Source organism: Synchiropus splendidus, chromosome 4 (assembly GCF_027744825.2).
Source record: "Synchiropus splendidus isolate RoL2022-P1 chromosome 4, RoL_Sspl_1.0, whole genome shotgun sequence".
Taxonomy (NCBI): Eukaryota; Metazoa; Chordata; class Actinopteri; order Syngnathiformes; family Callionymidae; genus Synchiropus; species Synchiropus splendidus.
Window position 1 is genome coordinate 30,549,320 of NC_071337.1, and position 25,484 is coordinate 30,574,803.

Here is a 25,484-nt window from a genome sequence, read left to right on the forward strand (position 1 = left end):
TGGCTGAGGTGCAAATAAAATGAAGAATGAGTAGCGCCACCTGCTGTGTATTTGACTGGGCAGATGAGCTTGAGATGAGGGTTTTGTTTAAACGCCTTAATTGTGCCGCATTTTAGCACAGCAGGATGCTGCCTAGTTTAAACTATGTTCAAGGTAAGAGTAGTGTAAATGAGCTGGCTTGGAAAATCGAGAAGATTTATTTAATTTAACATGGGTGACACTGCATAGTTAAGGAAGGAGTGTGGAGCACTGTGAGCACTGAGTCTGTTATTGAATGCACCTGTAGGTCGCTTTTGACTTTTTTTTTGTAAATGTGCATTGTAATGTAATGCTAAATATTCAGATTATATATATATAGAGAGAGAGAGAGAGAGATTTTTTTAAGCAGCCAGCTGAAAAATGTGGGGGTGGGCGTATGGGGGCGCAGTCGTCCGTGTGAGGATCCCCTCCGTTCAGCGCATGCGCAGAGAATTGAAGAAAATACGCCATATTGAATCCCTGTAGGATTCGGCTTAGGTTTTATTCACTTAGCGGTGCACGGGAGGCACTTTTTAATGCACTGATTTTATCTTAGTACGTCGCTTTCCGCTCTCCCCGGAAAGCACGGCGGCGTTGGAAAGGTCCAGAAGCGGCACCGAACCAGGACGGCTCCTCTGCTCGTAGTTGGAGACTTGTTGGGGGGTTATCGGAGAGATAAGTTGAATGGATCCGAGGGTAGCCTGGATTCAGCCCGAACAGAAGGGACCTGCGAACGCGATATGGATGCACGTCTGGGAGACCTCTCAGGGAGTTCGGATACCCTCGTCCCAGCAGCGGAACCTCCTCAACCAGAGCCAACGTCAATGCTCAAATCACGCCGCGCTTGATGTTTCAAAAAATGTAGTGACCGCGGTCGCGACGAGCAAGAGCGGCCATAGCATCACGAACGGAAGCGCCATCTCCTCGCTCGGGGGAACGCTACCTAACCCACACGGTTCGGCGCAGGCGGCCGAGAAACCTCTTCTTCGGAAGACGACATTCGTGTCTTCCTCACGGGATTCCACGATAGACGGCACCGCTCTGAGTTGCCCTCCGGGGGGGACTGTGACTGGGAATGTAACGGGCAATGAAAACACAGAGGCTGCCTCACTACTCTATAACTTGAGAGACAGTATGGAGAATAATCTCAACCTTCACCACCATCACCAACACCCCCATCATCGCCGTCACCCGCAGGAGCAGCCGCTTTCCAATTTTCAGCAGATATATGCGGTCCACTCAGCCGTCCCTTCTATTCACAGATACAGTCACCACCCGGGCCGGAGAAAAAGTGACAATAAGGCGAGCACATATGGAATCAATTACTTGAATTCTAACTACAACTCTGTGAGCACTTGGACGCCCTGGAAGATGAGGAAGTACCACCACGGTGTCATCGGGTCAGTATGACTGATTTTTACAGTTTGATCTACTATATATTCACTACCCAGTTTAAAAGAGCATAAGTCACACGGATCCATTATAATTCCACACACGTTTAAGTTCTCCGTATTAATTATGTAACGTTTTCTTCCGACAAAAAAAAAATACCGTTAGGTCCTTGAAAGCACCATCTGATGGCCCGAACTACCCCGGAAGTACTGTGATTCTTGCATTCAAATTGAATATTGGTCTTCAAAACAAAATACTTTGTCACGATAAGTTTAAAACGACACATTGTCATTAGTTCCTTCAAATAGCCTATCTAACGTTAGCACGTCTCAACCAATGCAGACATGTCGTATTTTCGTTTGTATTTTACGTAAACCCACACAGCTCTACCGGATGTAACGTCGGTAGCTTGACTGTAGGTGAAGTACGTTTGTGCATTTCAGATTTTTCACATTTACTTGCCCAAATTGAAGTTAAAACCTTTAGTATTATCAAATTTAATCAAGCTGCACGAGACAGCGCAATTAGTCTTAACCGCGTGCTATTTGCCTTTAAATTCATGATGAAACCAACCATGTATTTTGAAGTTGTTGTATGTACTGTGTATATGTTTGTATGTATGTACTTATTACAGTATGTTTTTTTGTCATTGAGTTCCCAATATAATTTATTAAGAAGTATTTAGTTAACTTTTATTGATGACTTGGAAGCTTTTTGAAAAAGTTATAGGTTTACCAATTTGCCTGGCATGAAAGCAACAATATTTTAAACCATCTTGATTTTAACACTATTGATATGTCGATATCAAGAAGTCAAATTCTGATTTGATTTATGCACTGACAATGGACAAGTTGTTTAACAGCAAAGGATTGTGGATCTTAGAATCTGAATGTTTGCAGGAACTTGCAATATTTGTGATGTCTGGTTTCACTCTTGTGGGAATTTTCTCCACCAGCAGTTTGTTTTGGTCAAGAATGTTGGGTCTTTCTTTGCTCAAATGCATGAACTTCATTAAGCATTAGATTTTAAGTCGTCCTTTTTCTCTGTGCATTGCTTTATGAAAGTTTCAGCCTGTGAACCCATTGGTCCTTCACTGGTTTTACCTAGAGGGGCGTTCTCTGAAGTACTACACATAGTTGACATTTACACCTCAAATGACGACGCATGTGAGAATGTTTCTGTCTGGAGTTTCACTACATGTCAGTTATTTTGGGGCTAGAACATTTATTTACTTCTAATAAAGTGCAGTATTGGGAATCATTCATTGCGTAACTGTGACTGCAGTGTTTTTAGAGAGATGTCAGATTTAAATAGTTTATCAGGGAAGGGTATGTTTGACATTCCAGCACACTGACCGTGTGGGGAACCCGCCATTACACGGAGGTTCCCCTCTGGTCATGAGCAGTTTTTACCAATGACTGACACTTGCCTAACATCCTGATTCGTGTAGTTGACTGTGAAAGTTTTCCTGTTATGTATTTCACACCAATGAGGTCGCAGCATGCGTCCCTAGAAAGATGAGCCGAGTGGAACACAGCTGTTTTTAGTCTTCTTGTATGTGTTTCATTAATATAAATAGAAAAAAAATAAAGAAGCAGTGCTAAAATGGCATGAGATATGGCCAACATACAGTCATAACAGTCAATTTGCTGTTTGGATTTGATACAATATTCTTCAATGCACAATCATTCCATTCTGTCTTGGGGCCTTATAAACAGACTATCTAAGGCCTATCTCAATTTGAGCCTTCTACACCTCCTCTAAGGTGATGAACCTTTTTGTTATATTTTCATTAATTCCTGGTAGCCTACTACAAATAAGTGTGCATTATTAATGACACATTTTAGTGTTGAACACTGGGTCTTTTTCACAAAATGTGTGTGCATGTTTGTAGCTGAAGTTTTGGCATTGCAATGCATTTCAACAGTATAGAGGAACAGCATTTTGTAGCTCCTACGCAATGACACAAATTAGCTAGGAATATTTTATCATATTTGCATAGTTGGTGAGTCTTAATTACATTTCATTATTTTGCTGCTGACATTTATCATTTCTATTCCGAATGCTTTAATATGGACAGAGTCTTAGGAGCTCCCTACATTGGTGTTACTGTGACGATTTCTCTCATCTTGGCTCATTATTTGGCTCATTCAGTGAAGATAAGCAGAGACAGGAAGCCTGCACAAAGCAATTCCCTAATATTGCCTGTCCCTTTGGTTATATACAAGATGTGATTTTGTGTATGGTCGAATGTGTTTTTAATTCCTGGCCATAATTGTTTCTGTTACTACCTCTCCCTAGACTCCACAGAGAGGTGATAGATTTCTACAACTTCATGTCTCCCCGGCCAGAAGAAGCAGCAATGAGGAAGGAGGTTGTGAGCCGAATAGAGGGGATCATTAAGGAACTGTGGCCCTCGGCTGATGTAAGACACACACTGCCCCTTTATTATGACAAAAATTCCTGTCTGGGAAGATGCACACCATACATACTTATTGTTAGCATTCAGTTATTCACAATCAGTTTATGTTTTTGTTTTCCACTAACTTAATTAGCATCATCTGTATTATTGCTGTGTTACTTTTAGTGTGAGCATAGCTTTAAATCAGTTAGTAGTTGGACCTAAAATCCCATCTGGCATTGTGCAATGTTTGGCACAGAAAAGATGCGCTACATATTTCAGTTTCTTAATATTTATGGAATTCTCATCGTGTGAAATTGATGCTTTTTCCAATATGGCAGTTGCCAGTTAAACATATGTTTGGGAAATACCCCTGTTGCCAGAAAAGCTGTGGCCGTGGCTCAATAATTTAAAGTAAAAAAAAAAAAAAAAAAAAAAAAAACGTCTGAATTGTCAATATGTTGCAGTTTGCTTCATGATAAAAGTTAACTACAAATACTTTTACTACCTTGGTACGAAATGGTCTTAGTAACAGTTGATAGTGGGCAGAGTCTTCTAACTTAATAACACTTGCCGTGATTTGTTGCTTGTCACTTTTCCCTCCTTTTGCACTGCGGGCAAGATTGTCAGGTTAATGGACCAAGCCTCTGATTTGTACCAGCTCACTTTTCTTTTCGGGCCATTAATCGCGGCCTGTCTTTGTACTATCGCAGTGTTGCTTTTTACCAGGCGCAAGAAGGAAAAGGGCTTCCTCTCGGCTTCCTGTCAAAGGCTTTCCCTCCAGCCTTCCAATACAGCGCTTTCTTTTCTCTGCCTTTGTGAACATTTTTTGGCAAGGATCTGAGCTTGGCTGGCTTTATCTTGAGGTGAAGCCAAGAAACACCTTGTTCTGGGGAAGTAGAGCGACGTATATGCTAAATAACATACTTGGACATACGGCATACTTAATGATAAGTTGAACACAATGTACGTGCTTGCAAATATGTTCAATCAAAGCGGCCAAACTATTAGAGCTAAGTTCGGTAATTTAGTGTCCTGTAGGTACGTTTAGATTTACCAATATTGTATAGTGTGTGATTTCCTGTTGATTTCTAATGGGCCTAATGGTATTTCTAGTCACATGACCAGTCCCAGTTAAACCAGGCAAGGAGCAGGCATTTGGATTGGATGAAACACGATTTACAATCGAATAAGTCTTTTTTTTTCATGTAATGAAGATGATAAAATTGCCAACATTTTAAAGGTTGTCTCAGTCAATCCCTGCAGAGCAGCCTCTTCTTCATGTCCCTGCTGTGTCTTATAGGAATTTTGTGACACCACTGCCATCTGCTATCCGTTTATGCTCATTGTACTCATTGTGTTTCAATTGAGATATATTGATAAAATACATCCTGCACATGAGACTCATATGTGATGTCGATTCCTCCTTTGCTGATACAGTAATGGCACACATGCAAGCACAAACACATGCTAAAAATTGATTTCAGTTGGAACTCCCTGGAGATGACATGGGCCCAATATAAACGTGTTTAGGTTTTGTCTTCATTGTAATTTACTATCAGAGCCTGTTTGTAAAAGGTTCAAATTTGACATGATGACTCCACAACAATAGATCCTCTATTGTCTGATTACGAGCTGGTGCGTCAACACAGCAATCCCTGATCTGACGGTATCCAAGCACATGAGTTTAACAGCAAGGAATGACAACCGAAGGTCACACTGAGAGTGCTTCTCGACCAGTGCTGAAATCAGGCCACTTTTCTTTTGTATTCACATGTTGCATTATTATTGCAGCATTTGAAACTAATAATGAGAAGATCATAACCACTTCACACAAACCTGACTCTAGTCTCTTCATTATATATACATGCCACTTATCTAGCTGACCGTATCTATCAGGAGAGTTTATTAGTAGACCTATCAAAGGAATTTACAGGAAGTTTATCCAACACATTTCTTGCTCACACTTCGGTGTTAATTAATTCATTGGTGGCCATAATTGAATACTTCTTTTTTTATTTGTTTTTATAGGTTCAGATATTTGGCAGCTTCAGTACTGGATTGTACCTCCCAACCAGGCAAGAAACTATAGACGCAATTGAAGATGGTCAATGAGAGAGCTGGGTGTTTAGCAAGGATTTTCATGTCCTGATTGTCTTCTTTGGCTATAGTGACATTGACCTCGTGGTGTTTGGGAAGTGGGAGCGCCCCCCTCTGCCAGATCTGGAACAAGCACTTCTCAAGCATAAAGTGGCGGAACCCTTCTCCATCAAAGTGCTGGACAAAGCTACAGTAAGTGGCCACACTGCGATCTGTTGTGGATGTTTCATTAATGTGATAGTGATTCAGTACCCACCCGAATCAGTTTGTGGGATAATGTTAACTAAAATTAATGTTTTTCTATCGTCCTTTTGATTAAATAGCATTGTGGCCGCAATTTTTGTATTTTCTGTACTGAAGATCAAAATGTGTAAAACTAAATTAAAGTTATTTTATGTTTCCTTTTTTCTACATCATGCTCTCAGCATAGCCTTGCTTTTATTACAAATTGATGCTCAATGCATGTGAGCCTACAGAAAACAACACTGACCTGGAAATAAGCCTTAAGGAAATCACCACAGTGTTCTGTTCTGCTTTTGACTAGCATTTCTTTTCTTACTCAGGTGCCAATCATCAAACTAACAGACCAGGAGACAGAGGTGAAGGTGGACATCAGTTTCAACGTTGAAACTGGGGTCAAGGCTGCATGTCTAATAAAAGATTATGTCAAGGTGAGTCAAAGCTCCATCCTCCCCATCCAAGTGATGGTGCTGAGGTGACACAATTGGTTTTTTTTAATTGCTAATAAAATATCCAAATAATTCAACTGTTATTTGAGAAAAGTATGTGCAGAAATCATAATGAAAAGCAATGTCCATGAAAGAAATGAAGTGTGAAGAAAAATGTGTGTGAATAAATGTATGTATTTGGGACTTGTTCTCGAGTGAGTGGTAAAGGCAGTGGGAGATTGGTCGGAGAATCAGCACGGCAGGGGCGGCATTGCAGTCACTCTACTGCACTGTTGTGTGTTAGAGAGAGCTAAGCTCTGATTGTGTACATATAGTGTATGTTGGGCTCCTTTTAATGTCAAACATGAAAGCTAAATAAAATGTTACTGTTATGTTGTACTCTGAGGGAAAATATTTTGATATGATATAATAAATCTGGATTGACAGGGAAATGAGAGCCTCTCTGTAGTGAAATTATTTTTAAGTATAAGAAGTAATTGCATACTTCACATGGGTCACTTGTGGGTTACCTTTTCTTCGGCTCACTGTCGAGGAATATTTGCTGTCTCCTGATTGCAAGTTTTGACTTGAGTGTGTTTTTTGGGAGTTACGCCTCAGCACGACCGCCTGTTGACAAGTCATCTTGTTGTCAATGAATTTAGTTTGCGTGTGTGCACGTGTCTGAGCCCTCGGTTTGCATGGGTCATTCCTGGATTTCTTCAGCCTAGTATTTTTCCTGCAGTGAGTGACATTACTTGCTGCATTTAATGACTTGTGTTCACTTTATTGAGTTCTTCTGACATTGTCGCTGTGACTATTTTGATTACTAAGTATTAGAATTTTCGTCTCACCATAACAGAGTGTGTGCCGTTTGAAACTGAAACTGAAACTTTCATGGATTGTCACACACATCCTACCTGCAGAAGTACCCGGTGCTGCCCTACCTGATCTTTGTGCTGAAGCAGTTTCTGCTGCAAAGGGATCTCAATGAAGTCTTCACTGGAGGAATCAGTTCATACAGCCTCATCCTCATGGTCATCAGCTTCCTACAGGTACAGACTGAGCAGCATGTCCCGGACAAATGTTGGAATTTTCACCGACATGGTTCTTGCCCGTGCAGTTAGGTGTTGAGGGCCCCTAGTCTCGCATATGGTTCCTCTACACTGGGATGTCGACCACTACGCCTAAGGGACCACATAGATAATCGGTCTGTTTTTGACCCGATTTTGACCGACCAAGGATTGCTGAGGCCCAAATATATCCACATGGACTTCAATTCTTTTTGACCTCTTTGTGCGTTTGCTGCCATTTAATATGAATTATGATGTAAGAAGACTCTATTCTAACTTTGTGCAGCAGCAGTAATTTTCACTATATATTTTTCTGCATCCATAAAAATGCTAACTATTTTGACATAAAAGTATTTATGTATATATGAACTACTGCTACCTGAACTAGGGTTCAGGGTCATTTTTAAAATAGAAAAACATCTGTGCATTACTCTCTTTGATTTTCATGTCTCTGGCTGCATTTTTAAATTTAAGACTGAAACCAATTGGGAACTTGGACCGAAATCCTTGGAGAGCAATAATTCTTCCAAGGTACCTAATAAAACTTGTGTTGAGGAGAACTCGCCTTTCAATTATTTCAAGAGAAATGCTAGTAATAGAAGAGCATATATAACAACTGTGGGAAGAAAGTTGCAATAATGCCATTGGATCATTTCAGTCCAACTATTTGAGATGTCAGACTGTAGTTCATTTTTACTTTTAAGAAAACAAAAAGTATGGAAATTATGTATGTTTTGAAAAGTTGATCTGTGAGTGTGGAGGGTCCAAGACCAACTGGACTGTCAGACTCTTTCCAACTAGCTACTTGGAATAAAGAAGTCAATGCCCCCATGTAAACAAGGTTGATTTTTTTTTTTTTTTTTTTTTTTTGACATCCAGCTCTGGTTGCTTTTAATTCTTGTGGCACTCATGCTTGTTGGAAAGTTCATGTTAGAAACAAGCCTCTCATTGTCCCCTCTTCTTGCTCACCTGCAGCTCCATCCACGCATTGATGCTACCAACCCTAATGAGAACCTTGGCGTCCTGCTGATCGAGTTCTTTGAACTGTATGGTCGTCACTTTAACTACTTGAAAACCGGGATCCGCATCAAGGAAGGCGGAGCATATGTGGCCAAAGAGGAGATCATGAAGACCATGACCAACGGTTACAGGCCATCATCGCTGTGCATAGAGGATCCACTCATCCCAGGTCAGCACACCTGAGCCTCAGTGTTTAATGAGGCATTATGGGATTTATTTTGAATGCTGACCTCTGTCATTGTAATAGTCATTATTTGATGATCTGTCTATTTTCTCATTTTTTAATGCTCACTTATCTGCACCACACGAAGGGTGATTTAATCGGGAACAAAGCTATGAGGAACATTTTAAGCTTGCTAAAATGTTTATATACTTGGTTTAAATGACTGAACGGAACCAAGCAATCTGTGATGAATGGGTGTCGTATACTGCACTTATTGGTAATGAAACAGAATGTTGTGTGTGTGGGAAAAGAAAAGATGATGATGATGATGATGATAACAAAATAAGGTCAGTGAAAAAAAATCACGAAGAGCAAATGTGGTATGAAATGATGAAACCATCCAAGGCTAGAACACTGGACTAATCTAGGCTGAGGTAGATCAATGCCACGATGTTACTGTAATTTAACTGTTCCTCTATTTCAGGGAATGACGTTGGCCGGGGGTCTTATGGTGCCATGCACGTCAAGCAGGTGTTCGACTATGCTTATATCATCCTGAGTCAAGCCGTCTCTCCACTGGCACGCTTGTACCCCAACAAAGACTGTGAAAGGTTTCATTTTGCATCTGAACATGAGCATAGAGGCTTTCTGCTCACACTGGTCTTTCTCTCTCTCTGCAGCACCCTCAGCAGGATCATTCGACTGACCCAGCAAGTGATCGACTACCGGGAGTGGATCATCAGAAAGTGGGGGTTCAGGGATCAGGGGCCAACGGATAACAGAGGTATTGAATACTTGTTCGTGAGCATTCAAAGCTGTACATGTGTTTCTTACTTGCGCCACAATTCAACCCCAAACTTGTTCTTTTAATTAAACCTGCATGCATTGGCCCTTGGATTTTACAGGTCTGTGAAATTCCACCCCTTCATTTCTATCCCAAGAAACACCGACAGTCACCAATATGTGCCATTTAAACACTGTCACTCCATAGCCGTTCATTAAATATGATCTTTAATAACTGCTGACAAGGTGGTTATGAGGTGTTATGCAGTGTTTGCAGTGTTTTATTCAGAGCAATACGTTTAACTAGTGAAACATAGGAGCTGGATCATGTGCATTTACCACTTTAATGAAGCAGTGGTGTCATTGTCAGGGGCCACTAGATGGCACTCTGCGCTAGGATCCGCATTAGAATAAAACTGAGCATAATTTTAAACTGAGTGCGCCACCTGTTGAGCACTTAAATTGAAGCCGCCACCTCATGAAGCTGCAGTCCAACCCTGAAATGTGGTCACAAGCTTTGCATAGTTAACATTAAGAACGTGGATCCCGAATGCAATTGGTCAAAGTTAGTTTTCTCTCCTGGCTACTTCAACCTAAAATGTCAAAGCAATGTTGTTACGTAAATATATGTCCACCGAGATGAATTTTAACATTTTTTGTTTGCTCCAGTTGCACTTTCCGCTGAGCGAGTCCTGGCTCTGAAACACAGCTGTGAGTTTGATAACGGCGTCACATCAGAGGAGCAGCAGAGGGATTCTGCGTCACCCCACAGTGCTGACTCACCCATGTCCATCGCTAGTCCTCAGCAGCACTCCTCTGCCTCCTCTGTCTCTTCACTGTCTGGATCTGACAATGTGAGAAAAATGCATCTCTTTGCTGGCATTGTTGTAAATAGTTCAGTAGCATATGTGTGTATACTTCCTATAGATCATTTTGAATTCTCTAGTCGTGCAAAGTTTATATTTTTGTAAACCATTAAGTTCAAGAATGTGGAATAGTTGAGTAAGAATTCCCTGTCAAACTATCCAACAGTAACAAGTGGGGACACTCAAATTTTGAATAGTTCATGATATGCCTGTTCATCTACGTCTCTTGATGACTGTTGTTGAATCTCTTCATCAGGACTCTGACACCGCGCTGCCGTGTCCAGTACCTCCCGCAGCTCTCCCTCCGTACCCGCCTTTCCCACACCTGGGCATGACTCTGCCACCGAGACTCAACGTGGGTTCAGGAAAGCCTGGGATGGGACACCATATGGTTCTGCCCCCTGGCTCTCAGGTGTGCTTGCAAACATCTGTCTCACGGAAGAGATGCCATGAAAGACCGAGATGTTGTTTCCTGCACATCATCTTGCGTTTGGTTCCTAACTGTCATGTTTTTGTTTTCTCTCAGACTCGTGTCTCACTGCCCAGTGCCTTCACAGTGCACTCCATACCTGGCAGACAGGTGTGTATGAACACCAGGCTCCCTCCCTTCTACCCCATGCACCCCCATGCCCAAGCTCACATACCACCCCCATCCAGCCCTGAGCCTCCACTCAGTCCCCAAAGCTGTCATAACAACCAGGTAGGCTGGACCTACCTTCCTGTCGTTCCTCTCAATTTTTGAGATATGTGTAACCGTTTTGGACTTGAACAACACATGGTGTCATTTTTGTATCACTTCGTAAACTTGCACAGTTGCTTTCCAGTCCTCTTGCAGTAACTGAAATACCGAGCTTAGTTGTGAATCAGTTTGACTGTAAAACTGATTCACAGTTTTTGGGTGGTTTCACAAAAAAGGTTGATGGTTTGTGGCAGGCTGATAATGTCCAAATGTCTCAGCTTCAGCTTCTCCAGCAGGTTCCATCAGAAATCTGCATGCAACTTAAAAATGCCCGGACAGTTTAATTTCATCTTTTAAATGCAGACTTAAGGCTGTGCTCACAGTACTTTGTCTATCTCTCCTCTTTGGTTGTGTAGAACGCAGCCAAGTTCATCGTCAAGAGCTTCCACAACCCTCCTATGGTCAACATTCCCATGGTGGCCAACCGCTCACAAACTCACACTTACCCTCAGCATCACCGAAACACGTGGCGACACCGGAAGAGGGAGGCCCTGCCAGTCAGTCTCATCAGATAAAACCCACTCTACCATGGAGCTGTGAATCCTGGACCAGCAGACTGGAGGACTCGGAGACGATGAAGATGGAGTTCCTTCCTCCTCCTCCTCGCATTGCTTTTCAGCTTCTGCATGACTTTGGTTCACCCTTGGTATTATTTCAAGTCCGACCTCCTATTTTGTTTCACTTTGGTGCTTGACCTCATCTTGACCTTCACAGCCAAGCTGCCTGGGGTTAACTTAATGTCACACTTTATTATTATTATTTTTTAAATTGTGCAATATTTTTCTTCATCTCCTTTTTTGTCAGTAAGTGGTTTAATTTAATTGCGTGTGATGTGGTTGTTTTTCTTGTAGAATTTTTCATTTACCAAAACTTGCACCCCCTTCTTAAGCAGGAGTTTGTGTTCATCCAGGATTGTGTGCCTCCCAGACGTGTGTGTGCGCGCGCCTTAAAGCCCCTCTTTGTCTTGGTAGTAAGGAAGAAGGTGTAGTGCTCTGATGGGTGTTCAGTTTTGTGTATTTGCCTTGCGGTGGTCTAAAGAGGTAGGGAAACTGATGAAAATAGTCTCCTCAGAATAAGTACATTCTTTAGCAGTATTGTGCACCAATCGGACGCTGCCAGAACGCAAGGAACAGCACGTTTTTGGTCCTGCAAACTAATGAAGCCAAATGTTTGTCATCTACTGAGCGAGAGAAGGGATGAAGAGGAAAGAGGTTTCCCCACATCCATGGCCCTTTTCAAAGGGAGTTTTACTTTGATTCCATTCAGGAATCTTGTGTATATTTATTACCTGGTACTTGTGCCATTTGTTTGCCTTTCGTTGCCCCATTGTGTTTACTCTTCAGTGTGCTGGTTGTATGACCACAAACCTCTGGAAGTTTGTGACTCGGACACAACACACACTGGTGTTTATGACTATGCAAGTGGATTCGTCTGTTTTCGTGTTGCTCTGGGAATTGACCCGCCATACTTATTGATGAGATTGACACATTGTTTCCCGTGTGACCTACAATCTTACCAGCTCTTTTGTGTTTTAATTGTCATTGAAATTGGACATTTGGCATTTCTAGCAGGGAGCGTCTTGCCTTCTGCTACAAATGTGCGGTATCATTTCACTTATAATTTATTTTCTTTACTTCCCTCAGTCTGATATTTTGGAGTAAAACTGGGCAACTCTGATCCAAACTCTACTCTTCTTCCCTATGATTCATCCAAATATGTACTCTACTGGTGTCTGCCACTGAGCCTCTGACACCAGTGTTTTTCAAATCTAATCGACCAAACACATTTCTGATTGAGAGATATGTTACACGAGCTTAGGTGAGAGTTGCCCACATCGTCAAGAGTGAATTGCAGTTATGTCTAAGGTCTGTGTGGATGGACTTGCCTGTGCTGTAACGTCCACTGTTGCGTCTCACCTTCCTGGTTTTAAACAACGGAGGAACTAGTTGGAGGGAAGCTACATAGAGAGTCCTGGGACTGCTGTGTGTTCCATGTTGGTGCAATGTGACCTGCTGCTGAAATACAGCGAAAGATTTTTAAACTTGCAGCTGCTGTTAAGAGTACAGTAGTAAATCCCCCCCCTCTCCTCAATCCCCCTCCTGGTCACTATGCAGGGGTCACTAGGAAACCTTTGCCCAGCTTTTTATTTTTTCAACATTTTAATGTAAATATATTTTTTCTATTTTATTTTTAAATAAACGTTCCAAACTGCCAGTGAATGTGTGATTGTTTATGTGGAGCACACGGTGAAGGGAAGTGTTACATACCATGATGCATTAATTGCTCCATCAAAATGCAATTCAAAACTTGCACTATTTCAAGAAATAATTTCTAATATTTAAAGTTGTAAAGAAATAATTATTTTAATGCCTTGATGTGATATAAAAAAAAGAAAAAACGAATTAAAAACATTGTCTTGCTCTTAAATAAAAGAAAGCTAGCATTGATAATGATAACAACACTAATATAATGTTTAGGGTTTGATTTGGTTTTTCACCAATACTACCTTCTTTTAAAGTCTTAAAGTAAAGTTTTGAAGTTAAAGGGTTTTACAAAATTTTGGTGAAACTGGAGTGCCATGCACATACCCTAATGCCCCTGTTTAAAAAGTTTAATTGTGAAAATGTCTATTTTTATTTAGTCATAAAAGGCATTATCATCTCGTTATGTTGACTAGTTTGTTGCTTTTTGGAATAATGACATTTTTAGTCAGTTTAATTAAAAACAAAAAATAAAAGTTTTTTTTTTTTAATGACTTCAGTCTTACTTTGGTATTGAAAAATGTAACTACAAAAATGTAACTTTTAAGCAGTGCGAGCATCTATATTTACAGGAACTTGTACTTCCCAATGATGATTGAAATTGTACAAAAGCATGTGCAAGTCTCTCTTCTTTTAATAGGATGTGCATAAAGGCAACTTAGACAACACAACAGTTTAAGAAAAAGAAGCGTACAATTAATTTGTGAAAAATTAAAATTTTATACAGAATAATAGAATTTATAAACATTTTAGTTTCTTTTTCAAACTTGCAGTTCATTACACAAACTCTAGATAGCGCACCAGTGCTATTGCACCCAGCACAGATGTTCACCAGCGAGTGTTCGAACTCATTCCTGCAGACCTCATTCACCCCCCAAACGAATATAGAACAGTCCACTTGTGATGTCCAGAAGCTTTAGAAAATGGTGGTTACTCATGTAACCCAGGTTCTATGAATATGTGCGTAGCCCTCTAACAGCCTTCGCTATTGGTTAATCCACATCGAGGCACTGGCCTCGGCCTGAGACTTCGATTGATTGGCTCTCCGCCCATGAAGGCACCACCCACCACGTATAACTCTCCCCTACTCCCACCGCTCTGCTCCTTCTGGAACTCAGCGGAAACAGGCCTGCCCTCTAACGGCCTTCGCTATTGGTTAAAAACCACGGCGAAGATCGTAGGGATGAGTTCACTCCCAGCATGGCCTTACAGAAGACCAGTCAAGGAACGAACCCAACTCAACGGCCAGAGGGTCCAGCCATGGTCGAAGATCCCCGCACAGACAAAACAGTGTGAGCCACTGAAGTGTCCGTCATGTCTCTCAGATAGTTCTGAGCAAATGTTGAAGCAGATGACCAAGAAGCAGCTTGACAGATGTCTTCCATGGAAGCACCTCTGAAAAGCATGAATGAGCCCTGAGGCCCTCTGGGGCCACAGAGCCTTCAGCCTTGTATGCGACAGAAATGGCTATACAAACTCAGTGGGCAAGGCGCTGCGAAGTGACAGCTTTGCCCCTCAGGTTCCCTCCATAGCAGACAAACAGACTATCGGTCAGACGAAAGTCCTGTCCACATAGCAAGCTAGGGCCCGCACCGGGCACAACCGGTGCATCCTAGCCTCCTGATCAGACTGATGAGGTGGGGAATAAAAGGCCGTCAACATCAGGACTTGAGACCGATACGAAGCCGTGATGACCTTCGGTCTAAAAGCCGGGTTTGGATGAAGGGTCACAGAGGTCAGACCTTCACCAAAAGACATACACCGTGGGCTCACAGACAAGGCTGTCAGATCGCTCACTCTCTTATCCGAAGCTAAGGCCAGGAGAAGAGCCGTCTTCAAGGACAGAACATCCAACGAAGCGGCCGCCAATGGTTCGAACGGAGCCTTACACAGCCCTTCCAAAACCACCTGCAAACTCCAGGGCGGAATTAGACTCCTCACCGGAGGCTTAATGCGCCGAGGACCAAGAAGAAATCTCTTAGTGATCGGGTGACTCCTCATAGAGACCTGACCAAAGCTTTGCTGCCCCGCCGAGATGGCGGCCGCAAACACATTGAGTGTGGACGCCGCCCGGCCTTTGTCCAGCAGCTCCTGTAGGAAGGACAAGACCTCCGCCGCAGAGCAGTTAGACAGTGAAAGCTGTCTTGCTGCGCACCAGCTAGCAAACACCCGCCACTTGGAGGTGTAAAGCTTGTTAGTAGCTGGTGCACGGGCGCTCTGCACCGTACGGATGACGACAGCCCCATGTCCAGCAGTCTCACCCTTTCAGCTACCAGACCTTGAGAGGTCGCCCCAGAACAGGACGGGACCGAATCCGGCCCTGATCCTGCAACAGAGCCCCGTGGAAGTCTGGAATCATCCAGGGTGGACCCGTCGCCATGCTGGCCCGGGACTGTCGGGGGCCACCGTGATCACCGTCAACTTCTGCGTCCTCAGGCGAAGATGGAACGGCATCAACACTCTCAGCGGAGGAAATGCATACAGAAGTCCCTGCGGCCAAGTTGCGTGAGCTAGAGCATCCACCCCGAGGGTGGGGTTGTCCGACGCCCTCAAGGAGAACCACAGAGGGACTTTGTAGTTCTCTTTTGACGCAAACAAGTCCGCGACCGGAACCCCAAAGCGAGCCCCGTCCGCCTCTAAAACGTGTGGCACGAGCCCCCATTCTTCGCTGGAGCTGGTTTGGGAGGCAGACTCCTGGTCGACTTCCTTCCATCGAGCTAGGCCTGCCCGCCTGCGGCGCTCCTCTCCTGGAAGAGCCACACAGGCGGGGCATGAGTCTAGCAGTCTCAGGTGGTCAGGGCCCAAGCAGACGACGCAGGCGTCATGCTTGTCCAACTCACCAAGAGAATCAGCACAGGACGAACAGGAACGCTTCATGTTAACTCGATGGTTGTAGTCGCAGGCCGAGTGGAAAAAGGAGCAGAGTGGCAGGAGCAGGGGAAAGTTATAAGTGGTGGGTGGTGCCTTCCTGGGCGGAGAGCCAATCAATCGAAGTCTCAGGCCGAGGCCAGTGCCTCGATGTGGATTAACCAATAGCAAAGGCCGTTAGAGGGCGGAGCACATATGAAATAGAACTTCGGTGAACTTAGACCCAGACAGGACTCTGGTCTTGGTGTGTCATTCTGCTTCCGGAGTAACTGTCCTGATCTTCTTTCAAAGCATCATAAACTCACTTTCAAGCCTGGACACAATGGAAGAGTGGAAATATCCTCGGGGTGGATGTACGTCATTACTGGTCTGTAGCGGTGCAGCTGTGCGGAGTGATGGGACAACAGCAGCCCTCCATCCAGCTGTAACAAAAGACAGAAATAGGACAAGAGCGACCGGACAAGACTTCCATGTCAGTGAGCCGCTGCTCTCACAGCTGCATGATGAATCCAGTCGGATGAGTCTCTACTCAGATTCCAAATATCACACAATATCACAACACCTCCGAGTGTTTTCTGAGAGTAGTTTGGTGACAAGGCATCAGAACGCTGTTGGCCGTGAACAACATTGCACCTGTGTGTGAAGTCTGCCCCAGTTTCGGATAAATGTGAGGATGTGGTTGGTGATTCTCTTGCCGTTTTCGCGTTGACTACCATGGAGAGCTCCACCGGGCCTACTGTTCAGCTCGAACATCCACAGGCATTAACAAGGGTTCTGTGTTTCTGCCCAGCTCCGTTGTCTTTGGGTTCTCTTTCAGGTCAGAGCTCATTATAGCTGCGTTCAGACAGCAGGCTGGAATCTGACTTACAGTTGATTCCTTCCCAACTCCGGACTGACTGTCCACACTGTTCTTTGCAAGTTTCCACATGAGTTTTGGATCTGTTCAGACTGGTCCTTGTTTATTTCAATCCCTCATCCAACATTCAACAGCTCTTTCATCTCAACATGAGTGGAGGGATGGAAAAGGAGCAGAGAGAAGAACAGTTCTTATAATTCCTGCCCTTTTTTAATGTATTTTCTACTGCCAGACAGGCTGCAAGCTTTAGTTGTTTCTTACCTTAGTTGATTTCCAGACTCCCTCAAGTAAACTGAATTGTGGACTGTCACAGTAAGAGCACAGACGCTGCTCACTTTAAGAATATGAATGAATCATTAGTCCTTTTGACTGCGTCATTGACATCATTGTCCATTACTTGTCAACATCAGAAGGTTTCTGATCAGGCCACTCTCAGTCATTTCTTCTCACTCTTGTTCATCTTCCATGGGTAACATGCCAGTAGGCCTGAACTTCCATCTTACCATCTTGGAACTGAACTCTCAGCTTTGCAAGGAAGAGAGTGCGTGCCTTCACGTTCATTACTAGATCAGGTTTTCTGTGAAGAACCTGACATCATCGGCTTCCATGTCTTCTGGCACAAAACCTATCATCACATTCTTGGCTCTTGTGTTGGCTTTCAGACGGATGGTTCCCACCTCAGCCTCAGCCACGAGTGTTTCAGTTTTGTCTGGATTGGTTCTGCTTTCCCTTGTTGTTTTGTTCTCTGATTGTTTGTTCTCCACTCTTTTCATCTCTCCCTTTATTTTGTCATTTTCCTTCCTTTGTGTCTTTTCTGACTCTTTCAGCTTGACGATTTCCTGTTGTTGGCTTTTAACTTGCTCTATCAGTGCTGCCATCTTTGACCCCTCTTTCTCATTTTCAGAGCACCAACCTTCACTTTCTCAATCAATATCTTCAACCTTCACCCCCTTCTATTTTCTTTTGGTGCTGAGCTTTGCTGTTGCGACTCCCCTTCAAAACACGTATTGGTTTCTTCCTTTTGACTTTCATCTGGGTCTGTAGTTTGAGGCGACATGGTTGTTTTTTGTTTTTGTTTTTTTTATCTTATAAGCACATTCATAATGACTAGTGATTCTTTCTTCGTCATTTGGCCTCCTCAGAGTTTCAAGCAGCGTCTCCTACGGCAGTTTTTGAAAATCGTTCTGTCCACTGTGACAGCAGCAACAAACAGAGATGAAGCCACCTCAGCTCTGTAAAAAGGAAGTATCTCCTCAAAACTTGGTAAGGCATCCAAGGACTGATCAATGTCCTCCGGCAAACCACCTGAGTAGCAAGTAAAAAAATATTTTAAAATACTTCAACTGGTGTCGGGCTGTCTGGCTCATCGTGGTTGTGCAGACTCACGGACAACCTGAAGGTACACATCCTCGCTTAACCACATCCTAATGTAGACATCAAGTCACCAAAAAAGTGTTTGAAATGTATCAAATATCAAAGTGAAAGGCGTCTGTGTTTGATGGCTGTTAGGTGCAAGCCATTAGCTTTGCCTGCTTGCTACCTCTGTGTTGGTTATAATGAGAAGTCGTGATTTGTGTGAGCGGTCTCTGGAGGTGTCGCCCACAGTTCCACCGTTTTTTTGGCGGCTCTGGTTCATCCCCCGGTCATCACAGAGAATCGGGATCACGCAGGCTGGATGTATCATTCCCCTGAAGAGAATTACCAACCCATGACAATCTAGTGCTGGGATGGGCCTCGGCAATCCTCAGCACTTACATATTTAATACTCTACCTAGCAGCTACAAAAGAAAAGCCAAGATTTTACTGGTATAAAAATATAATTGCTCCGTGCTTTTTTTTTTAATCACATCTGAGCAGCATTTTAATCTGTTCCTGAAATGAATTCCTAAAAGTAAATGAACGCTAAGTGGCTCAGTCAGGATGGTGCTCAGTTAAACAAAGCATTTTATTTCCTACTGTGCTTGAAGGCAGCGCATCATGATGTTGCTTTACTGTCTGACTCTGTTTGTGTGAGGATGATGATGTCGGCCGCTCTTCCTCCATATGCTCTCATTCTGTCACAAATGTGTGCGCTTGTCTGTGTCCATGTGTGGGCAGCAGGTGTTCAGCACAACCCAAGCTGATGATAATGTGATGGACTACACCAGGATATGTTAAATTCTCTATAAATAGCCTCCAAAATGCATTACAGCCACTTCAGCCAGCTGCAATGTCACATCATTGCTACGCAGTCAATTGATAATTATAATCTCTGCTCGACTACTTCACTGCACTTACCTTCCTGTTGAAACTCTGGGCTTTTTGGATGGGTTGCAAATCTGTTTGTTGAAGCAGTGTGTTCGTAGAATATACAGCGTTAAAGCCCTTTTCCGGTTCACTGGTTTGGTCAGTCTGGTGAAATGAATCGCTCTATATTAACAAATAATTTTCTAATTGCCTTAAAACACCTGGAGTATCTGGCTGTAATTCAAGCATGCTGACATGATGGCGCTCCTGCAGGCATCAGATTGATCATTTATTTAGAAATAAGATACAGTAGTTACAGGAGTTAAGTCGGACCTACTGTAAGTAGAGGCAGCTCTGAAGAGGAACAAGAGCGGGATGGCAGTAGGTCCAGACATTGTTCCATTTGAGTCAAAAGTGTAGGAGGAGAGGTGAGCAGCTGAGGAAGAGCAGCACAGATCTGGTGTTTGGAAGTTGCTCTGTGTCTTTGTGGATCTAGAGAAAGACCAGAGTGGCTTGGTTATCATGACGGCAGACAAGTTTAAAACCAGGCTGAGAACGTAGTTTTTGCCTTGACCCAACACAATTCTCATGGAAGTTGATTGTATGCTGAGTCTTGATAAAGTTATGTCATAATCACAACAGAACTGTCTTCAAAACATACAAAATCATCTGAGAATATCCACATAGAACTGAGTCTTTTGGCTCGGCTGACAGGCCTGTCCCTGACACATGAACGCATGAATCTGTCGGCATGGGTTTTGGAGCTGATCTAATGTCTTAGAGCTGACTCCCACAATGATATACATACAATAGTGGGTCTTCACTCACTGCTCTCACCACTGCAGAGTGGGCTGATGATCTCAAAACACTTTGAATTCATTTAGTTTCGGCTCTCGTCCAGATAGTGTTTTGTTAGATTGTCGTGGTGAGTGTTTCACTCTCATTCGTCTGGTCTTTCAAATGACATCCAGCGAGAGAGACTGCTACTTCTATGAATGTTAGCTACATTCATATGGAACCTGCAGCCTAACTGGCACTGTAAGGAATCCTTTTTAATGACTGGTCTGTTACAGATGTGCCAAGAAGGATGTGTGCAGGCGAGTGTATCGGTCTTTCTCCTTAAACAAATTCATGTTCATTAATCTTGTCATCCCTGCTGGAAGCCATATGTTTCCCTGTAGTATGCTGCGAGGAGCAGGCGCGCACACACACACACACACACAGACACACACACACACACAGACACACACACACACACACACACACACACACACACACACACACACACACACACACACACACACACACACTCATATTTCTATCCTTGTTAGGATTTTTGGAGGCTTCTCATTCCCATAATGCATTCCCCAGCCTCATACCCGCCTCAACTTCACCATCCGAAACACAAGGTGAAACTTAGCCATGACTCCACACTGAAACCCAACTATAACAACCTCGTTATTTTAAATTTTGAACCCACAAGCACATGACTCATCCGGTGCATGGACACCCTCAGGATAAGCAGGGGCTATCACCTCTGAGATGGAGATTTGAAGTGATGAAGGATGAATGATCAGAGAGATGCTGTCCATCACAAGCAATTTAATCAATGGATGAAAGTAAAATGCTGGCAGAAGAACGCAGTGCTCTCAGAAGATGTGGATACCTCTACTCGCCACAAGAGGGAGAACCACCCGGACCGGACCGAATTCGTCGACTGTACATGGAGCGACAGTAGGTGGGATGTGAAAGGGAAATTTGTCAAATTTGTCACTGGAAATGTTTGTGTGAATATTTTAGAGGGCTATGAAAATTAGAGTCATTCAATCTCATTGAGACACGGATGTTTCTCAGCGCCAAATGATAAGAAACACCTGGCTAAGCTAACTTTAGCTGTTGTCACACTTGTGTGAAATGTCACTGTCCCTGTAAACAAAATTGCTGTTGACAGGTGAGTATGTTTCAGCACCTAATAAGATTTAAAGACACAAAAATGCTTCCACTTAAAAACTACTGCTGCACCAGAATTATGCAGTTGTGCAGTCAATTGCACTTGGAGCCCATAAACCGTACTGCTCTCTTTGGTTAGTCAGTATTCTTCCACTCTCGTCCTTCCCTTTTATTCTATTCAAAATGACAAAGGCACATGGTGATATGGCAAACATGTTGACTGGTTAGGCAGTCTTTCTTGGCCAAATACTGTTTACACAGTCTTTGTGCTGACTACAGCTTCAATTACAGGCCTGAAGAAAGTCACATCTGCACAGCCTATTTTTCAGCAACACCGACTGGACCAATGCCTAAAGCTACTTCCAAGGAAATGTGTTGCTGGAGAATAGCTGACTCGACTCACAGCACTCGGCTTTTTCATTCATTCACCAGTCATTTCTCACAACTGCTGCATATTGGTCAGTACCTTGCAGGAATTATTACACCACACTCTCGCTATTTATATGACGCTCTTTCATATAAACATGGGACAATGAAAAATTAAATCACTATCATGTGATGTATTGCAGTAATTTGTCACAAAAATGTGGTACTGAGGTACTGGTGTTCCCACTGAGGATGTTGAGTATTTTCATACGATCCCTGACTAATACCCAAATCATTACTGACTAATTAAAAACAAAAATATTAGCGGTATACAGCATATAGACGTTGAGTCATTTTAATAATCAGTTATAGTTATGCTAGGATACGACTTTTTTAAAGTAGTTTTTTTCAAGTTGTTGCCAACAATGATATAGGTGGTGCTCACATTTGTAATCAGTAAAAAATGTAAGTGTGTAATTTGGAGCATTTCTCTATGTACTAAACTGGATGAACATCAATTTGTGGGCTGCCCCTTTGCCCTCCGCAAGCGCCACCGCTGATGGCCTGACATGTATTTTGTCTATGTAACTCATGTTAAAGGTGCCCTACAGTGGTCATCCATATTTTCAGTTATCGACACCATTGCTTTTCAACCTTTTTTAAGCCACGGCCCACTTCACTCGTGAAAAAAAGCCGCACCACTAACAGAGCCTCAGCCAAAGCACAATTGTGCTTTGTTGAAATTCTAGAAAATCCCTATTTATTTATGGTCAATTGTAGCTACTGACACTCCGCTATGTTGGTATGCTATTTACAGAAAGTAATTGCAGAAAATTCATTGGTTAAAAGAATGTCTTCACATAGGCGTGAGGCATATGGCAAAAATATCATATCAGCATATTTTTTTTTGTTAAAGTCACGGTTATCATGCTAAAAATCCTACAATTTAGGCCAAAGAACATATTTTTTCCAAGATATTATGCAAAGAATGTGAACTTACCAAAAGATGAACGACAACAGGCTTTGAAAAAAAGTTTGCTTTCAATAAACACAGAACCTAAAGATCATAGAAGACATGAGTCGACACAGTCATTTGAACAGACTCTTAAGTGCACCAGAACTTAAAATGCAAACTTAAGTAACTGAAGAAAAAGATCACAGTATAATGTCTGCTAATTGAACCTGCTCATTAAAGATCCAGCATCTTCAAACATGTTACAGTTCGGGTGTCTTTTCATCTGCTTCTATAAAGTAGACATCCTACTTGTTTTTTCATCTGATCTCTGATTGTTAGCCATAAAAAGCATTTTTGTCAGACTGCACTGTGATATGTTTAGTATACAGTTCCTTATCTACCTCATTTTTGTGGGGTTTACAGACAAACCTTTAACATTCATGATCTCTGCTTGCTTCATAACAGTAATTGTTCTTTGTGTCTTCGCATTTTGGAGCACATTTAGGCTTAAACCAACTATCAAGTTTCTACTCGTTCACGTTCATCTAATGTCATATCGCACATCCCAATCTCCAGAGGTGAATTTGGATCATTTCCAATGGCTCACCAGATGGTCTCTGCTGCAACACACTGGTTAAAAAACACTTGCTTATAAAGATGAAGAAGAGTGCTTTTGGCTGTGAAGGTGTCTTTCCTGAAGACCCTGCTACACAAGCTCAGTGGATTAAGGTTGTTTTTGAACAAAGCTCTCGTGTTGAAATACAGCCACTAATGTCTTGGTAGGATGATACATGGCACGCTTTACTTGGCTAACCCTAACCCTAGTCCTTACGAACAGGCCTGATTGCTTCGGTGATGCCACAGCCCATCCTCCCTTTTTTGTCCTTGACACTCATTCAATTCAAAAGGTTTGTAAATGTCAACTTGATATAACAAGGAAAAAAAGTTTTTACTTTTGATGCAACTCCTCTGTTGTTATTAGAGATAAACCTACCCCTTTAAATTTATTCTGAGTGCAATGTTTTGTTTTGCTCATTTTGTCAACACAGACCCATGAAAGTGGATTTATTTCAGTTGTTCAGTCATTGGATATTTTGTTTTACAACGGCAGGATTTCTGGCTGTGCTAACTTTTTAACCAAAGCTGGACATGTGACCCTCTTTTATAGAAAGGTATCTAATCTATTACATTTTTCGAATGCTCATAAATCCAAATAGATCAAAATCCAAATACTTGTTCCTTATCCTATTATTGACTTGTTCTGACAGTCTCAATCAAAATTGTCGATAGGTTTTTGAAGTCGTGTTGCACATCCAGACAGAGAAAGCAACTCTGTTAGAAACAAAACCTTCACCAAGGGAAGGAGGTTAAGAACAACTCCAGCAATATAAAGCATGTCTCAGCACTCACAATGAGTGTGATGGCGAAGATGACAATATAGAGTCAACTCTTCATTGGCAAATTACTTAACTGATTTCATACTGTGTTCAAAGTGCGGCAAAGCTGATTGCTGAAGATCACAAAGGGCCGTTGCTCATGGCATGAATACTAAAATCTTTCAAATGATTTTGTACTTTTCATTTACAGGGTCTGAACAACATTGTAAGATAGAATTCACAGAGTTCCTCTTTCCCTTCTTCATCTTCAGTGGGTCTGGAACCCGGTGAGCATTTTCAATGATACATGATGGCAGGACATGATGAGGTCGCTGCCATTATCATTAACTGTCATTATTGTCATCACGCTCGCTCAATGGATCGAGATTCTCTGCGATTTTCCCCTCATGCTACTTTCCCAAAGATTGATTTCTCTGATCCAGTCTCAGTGAAAAATACCTGTCAGAATATTTATGCCTGCTTCTCTTAATCCCCTTGTTTCCTTCCCAGTGGCTTTCCTGTCTTCTATTTCTGGACGGTCACTGGTCTGTGTTGAATAGGGATGAGACATTTTCATTTGTCTCATAATCTGCAGGTATGTTTCACTGTCCTTTTATTGTGAATCTGTGAAGAAAGCCTCGAAATAAGGTCCTAACTGCCCTCAATGTCTCGAGAGACAGTAGGAATAAAAAGCAGACATGTGCGAGAAGAAAAAAACCTTCGGTCAATGATCACTGCACTTGGTATTTTTTGTTTCCTGGCACCATGTGCTCCATTAGTCAAAGCACGAGTGTATAGATTTGATATTCAATGTTTGTAGCTGCAATATAATTTCAATCTCTAGAGAACTGTGTTTTCAATTTGAGAACCCTACACACAGTACAGTGGCTGCTGCGTCTGTTGTCCGTATTCTGAGTCTCTGTGTTGGTAAAAAAAAAAGAAAAAAAGTCGTTGTTCTTGATGTAGATTACGATCTCTTTCTGATATCACAACTCCTAAAATAGCAAAGTCTCGTTGACAGATGTAGTGCACCACCAGTAACTCTGCACTTAGTACCAATGGATGTGGATCAGAGAGGAATCACTGATCAGACACACAACACACTCGAAAAGTCCACCCACTGTGTTGCCCACTGCTGGGGGGGAAACAGCATCATCTACCTCACATTCTGCCTCTGGGTTGGTGGAAATATCGCAGCTCACCCTTGACATGTAATACTCACATGGCAACAGAAATGAATGCATTAAGCGTCCTCGATGTGAAGCTACTAGGCTCAGTGAAACCGTCATATGTACAGTATTTAATTGTCATAATTCTTACTTTTAATTAACCGACATGATTCAAACTTCTGGTGTGTTCTGTCAAGATATCCAAATCAGAGTGAGTGCTATCAACAGCATCCATGG

General features: G+C 42.5%; 1 protein-coding gene across 2 annotated transcripts; it reads left to right on the top strand.

Moving 5' to 3' along the window:
* Window positions 1-479: 479 nt before the first annotated feature.
* tent4a (terminal nucleotidyltransferase 4A) lies at window positions 480-13,427 on the top strand. 2 transcript variants are annotated; one of them, XM_053863812.1, is made up of 13 exons: window positions 480-1,418; window positions 3,712-3,835; window positions 5,843-5,889; window positions 5,983-6,103; window positions 6,475-6,582; window positions 7,503-7,631; window positions 8,625-8,838; window positions 9,317-9,443; window positions 9,513-9,616; window positions 10,285-10,469; window positions 10,738-10,893; window positions 11,008-11,181; window positions 11,577-13,427. In XM_053863812.1, exons 1-13 carry the CDS (start codon window positions 703-705, stop codon window positions 11,733-11,735), a joined length of 2,364 nt encoding a protein of 787 aa, XP_053719787.1. In that variant the 5' UTR covers window positions 480-702; the 3' UTR covers window positions 11,736-13,427. The 2 variants fall into 2 exon arrangements, with proteins under 2 accessions (XP_053719787.1, XP_053719788.1); XM_053863813.1 differs by having other exon boundaries at window positions 11,008-11,061.
* The last annotated feature ends 12,057 nt before the right edge of the window (window positions 13,428-25,484 follow it).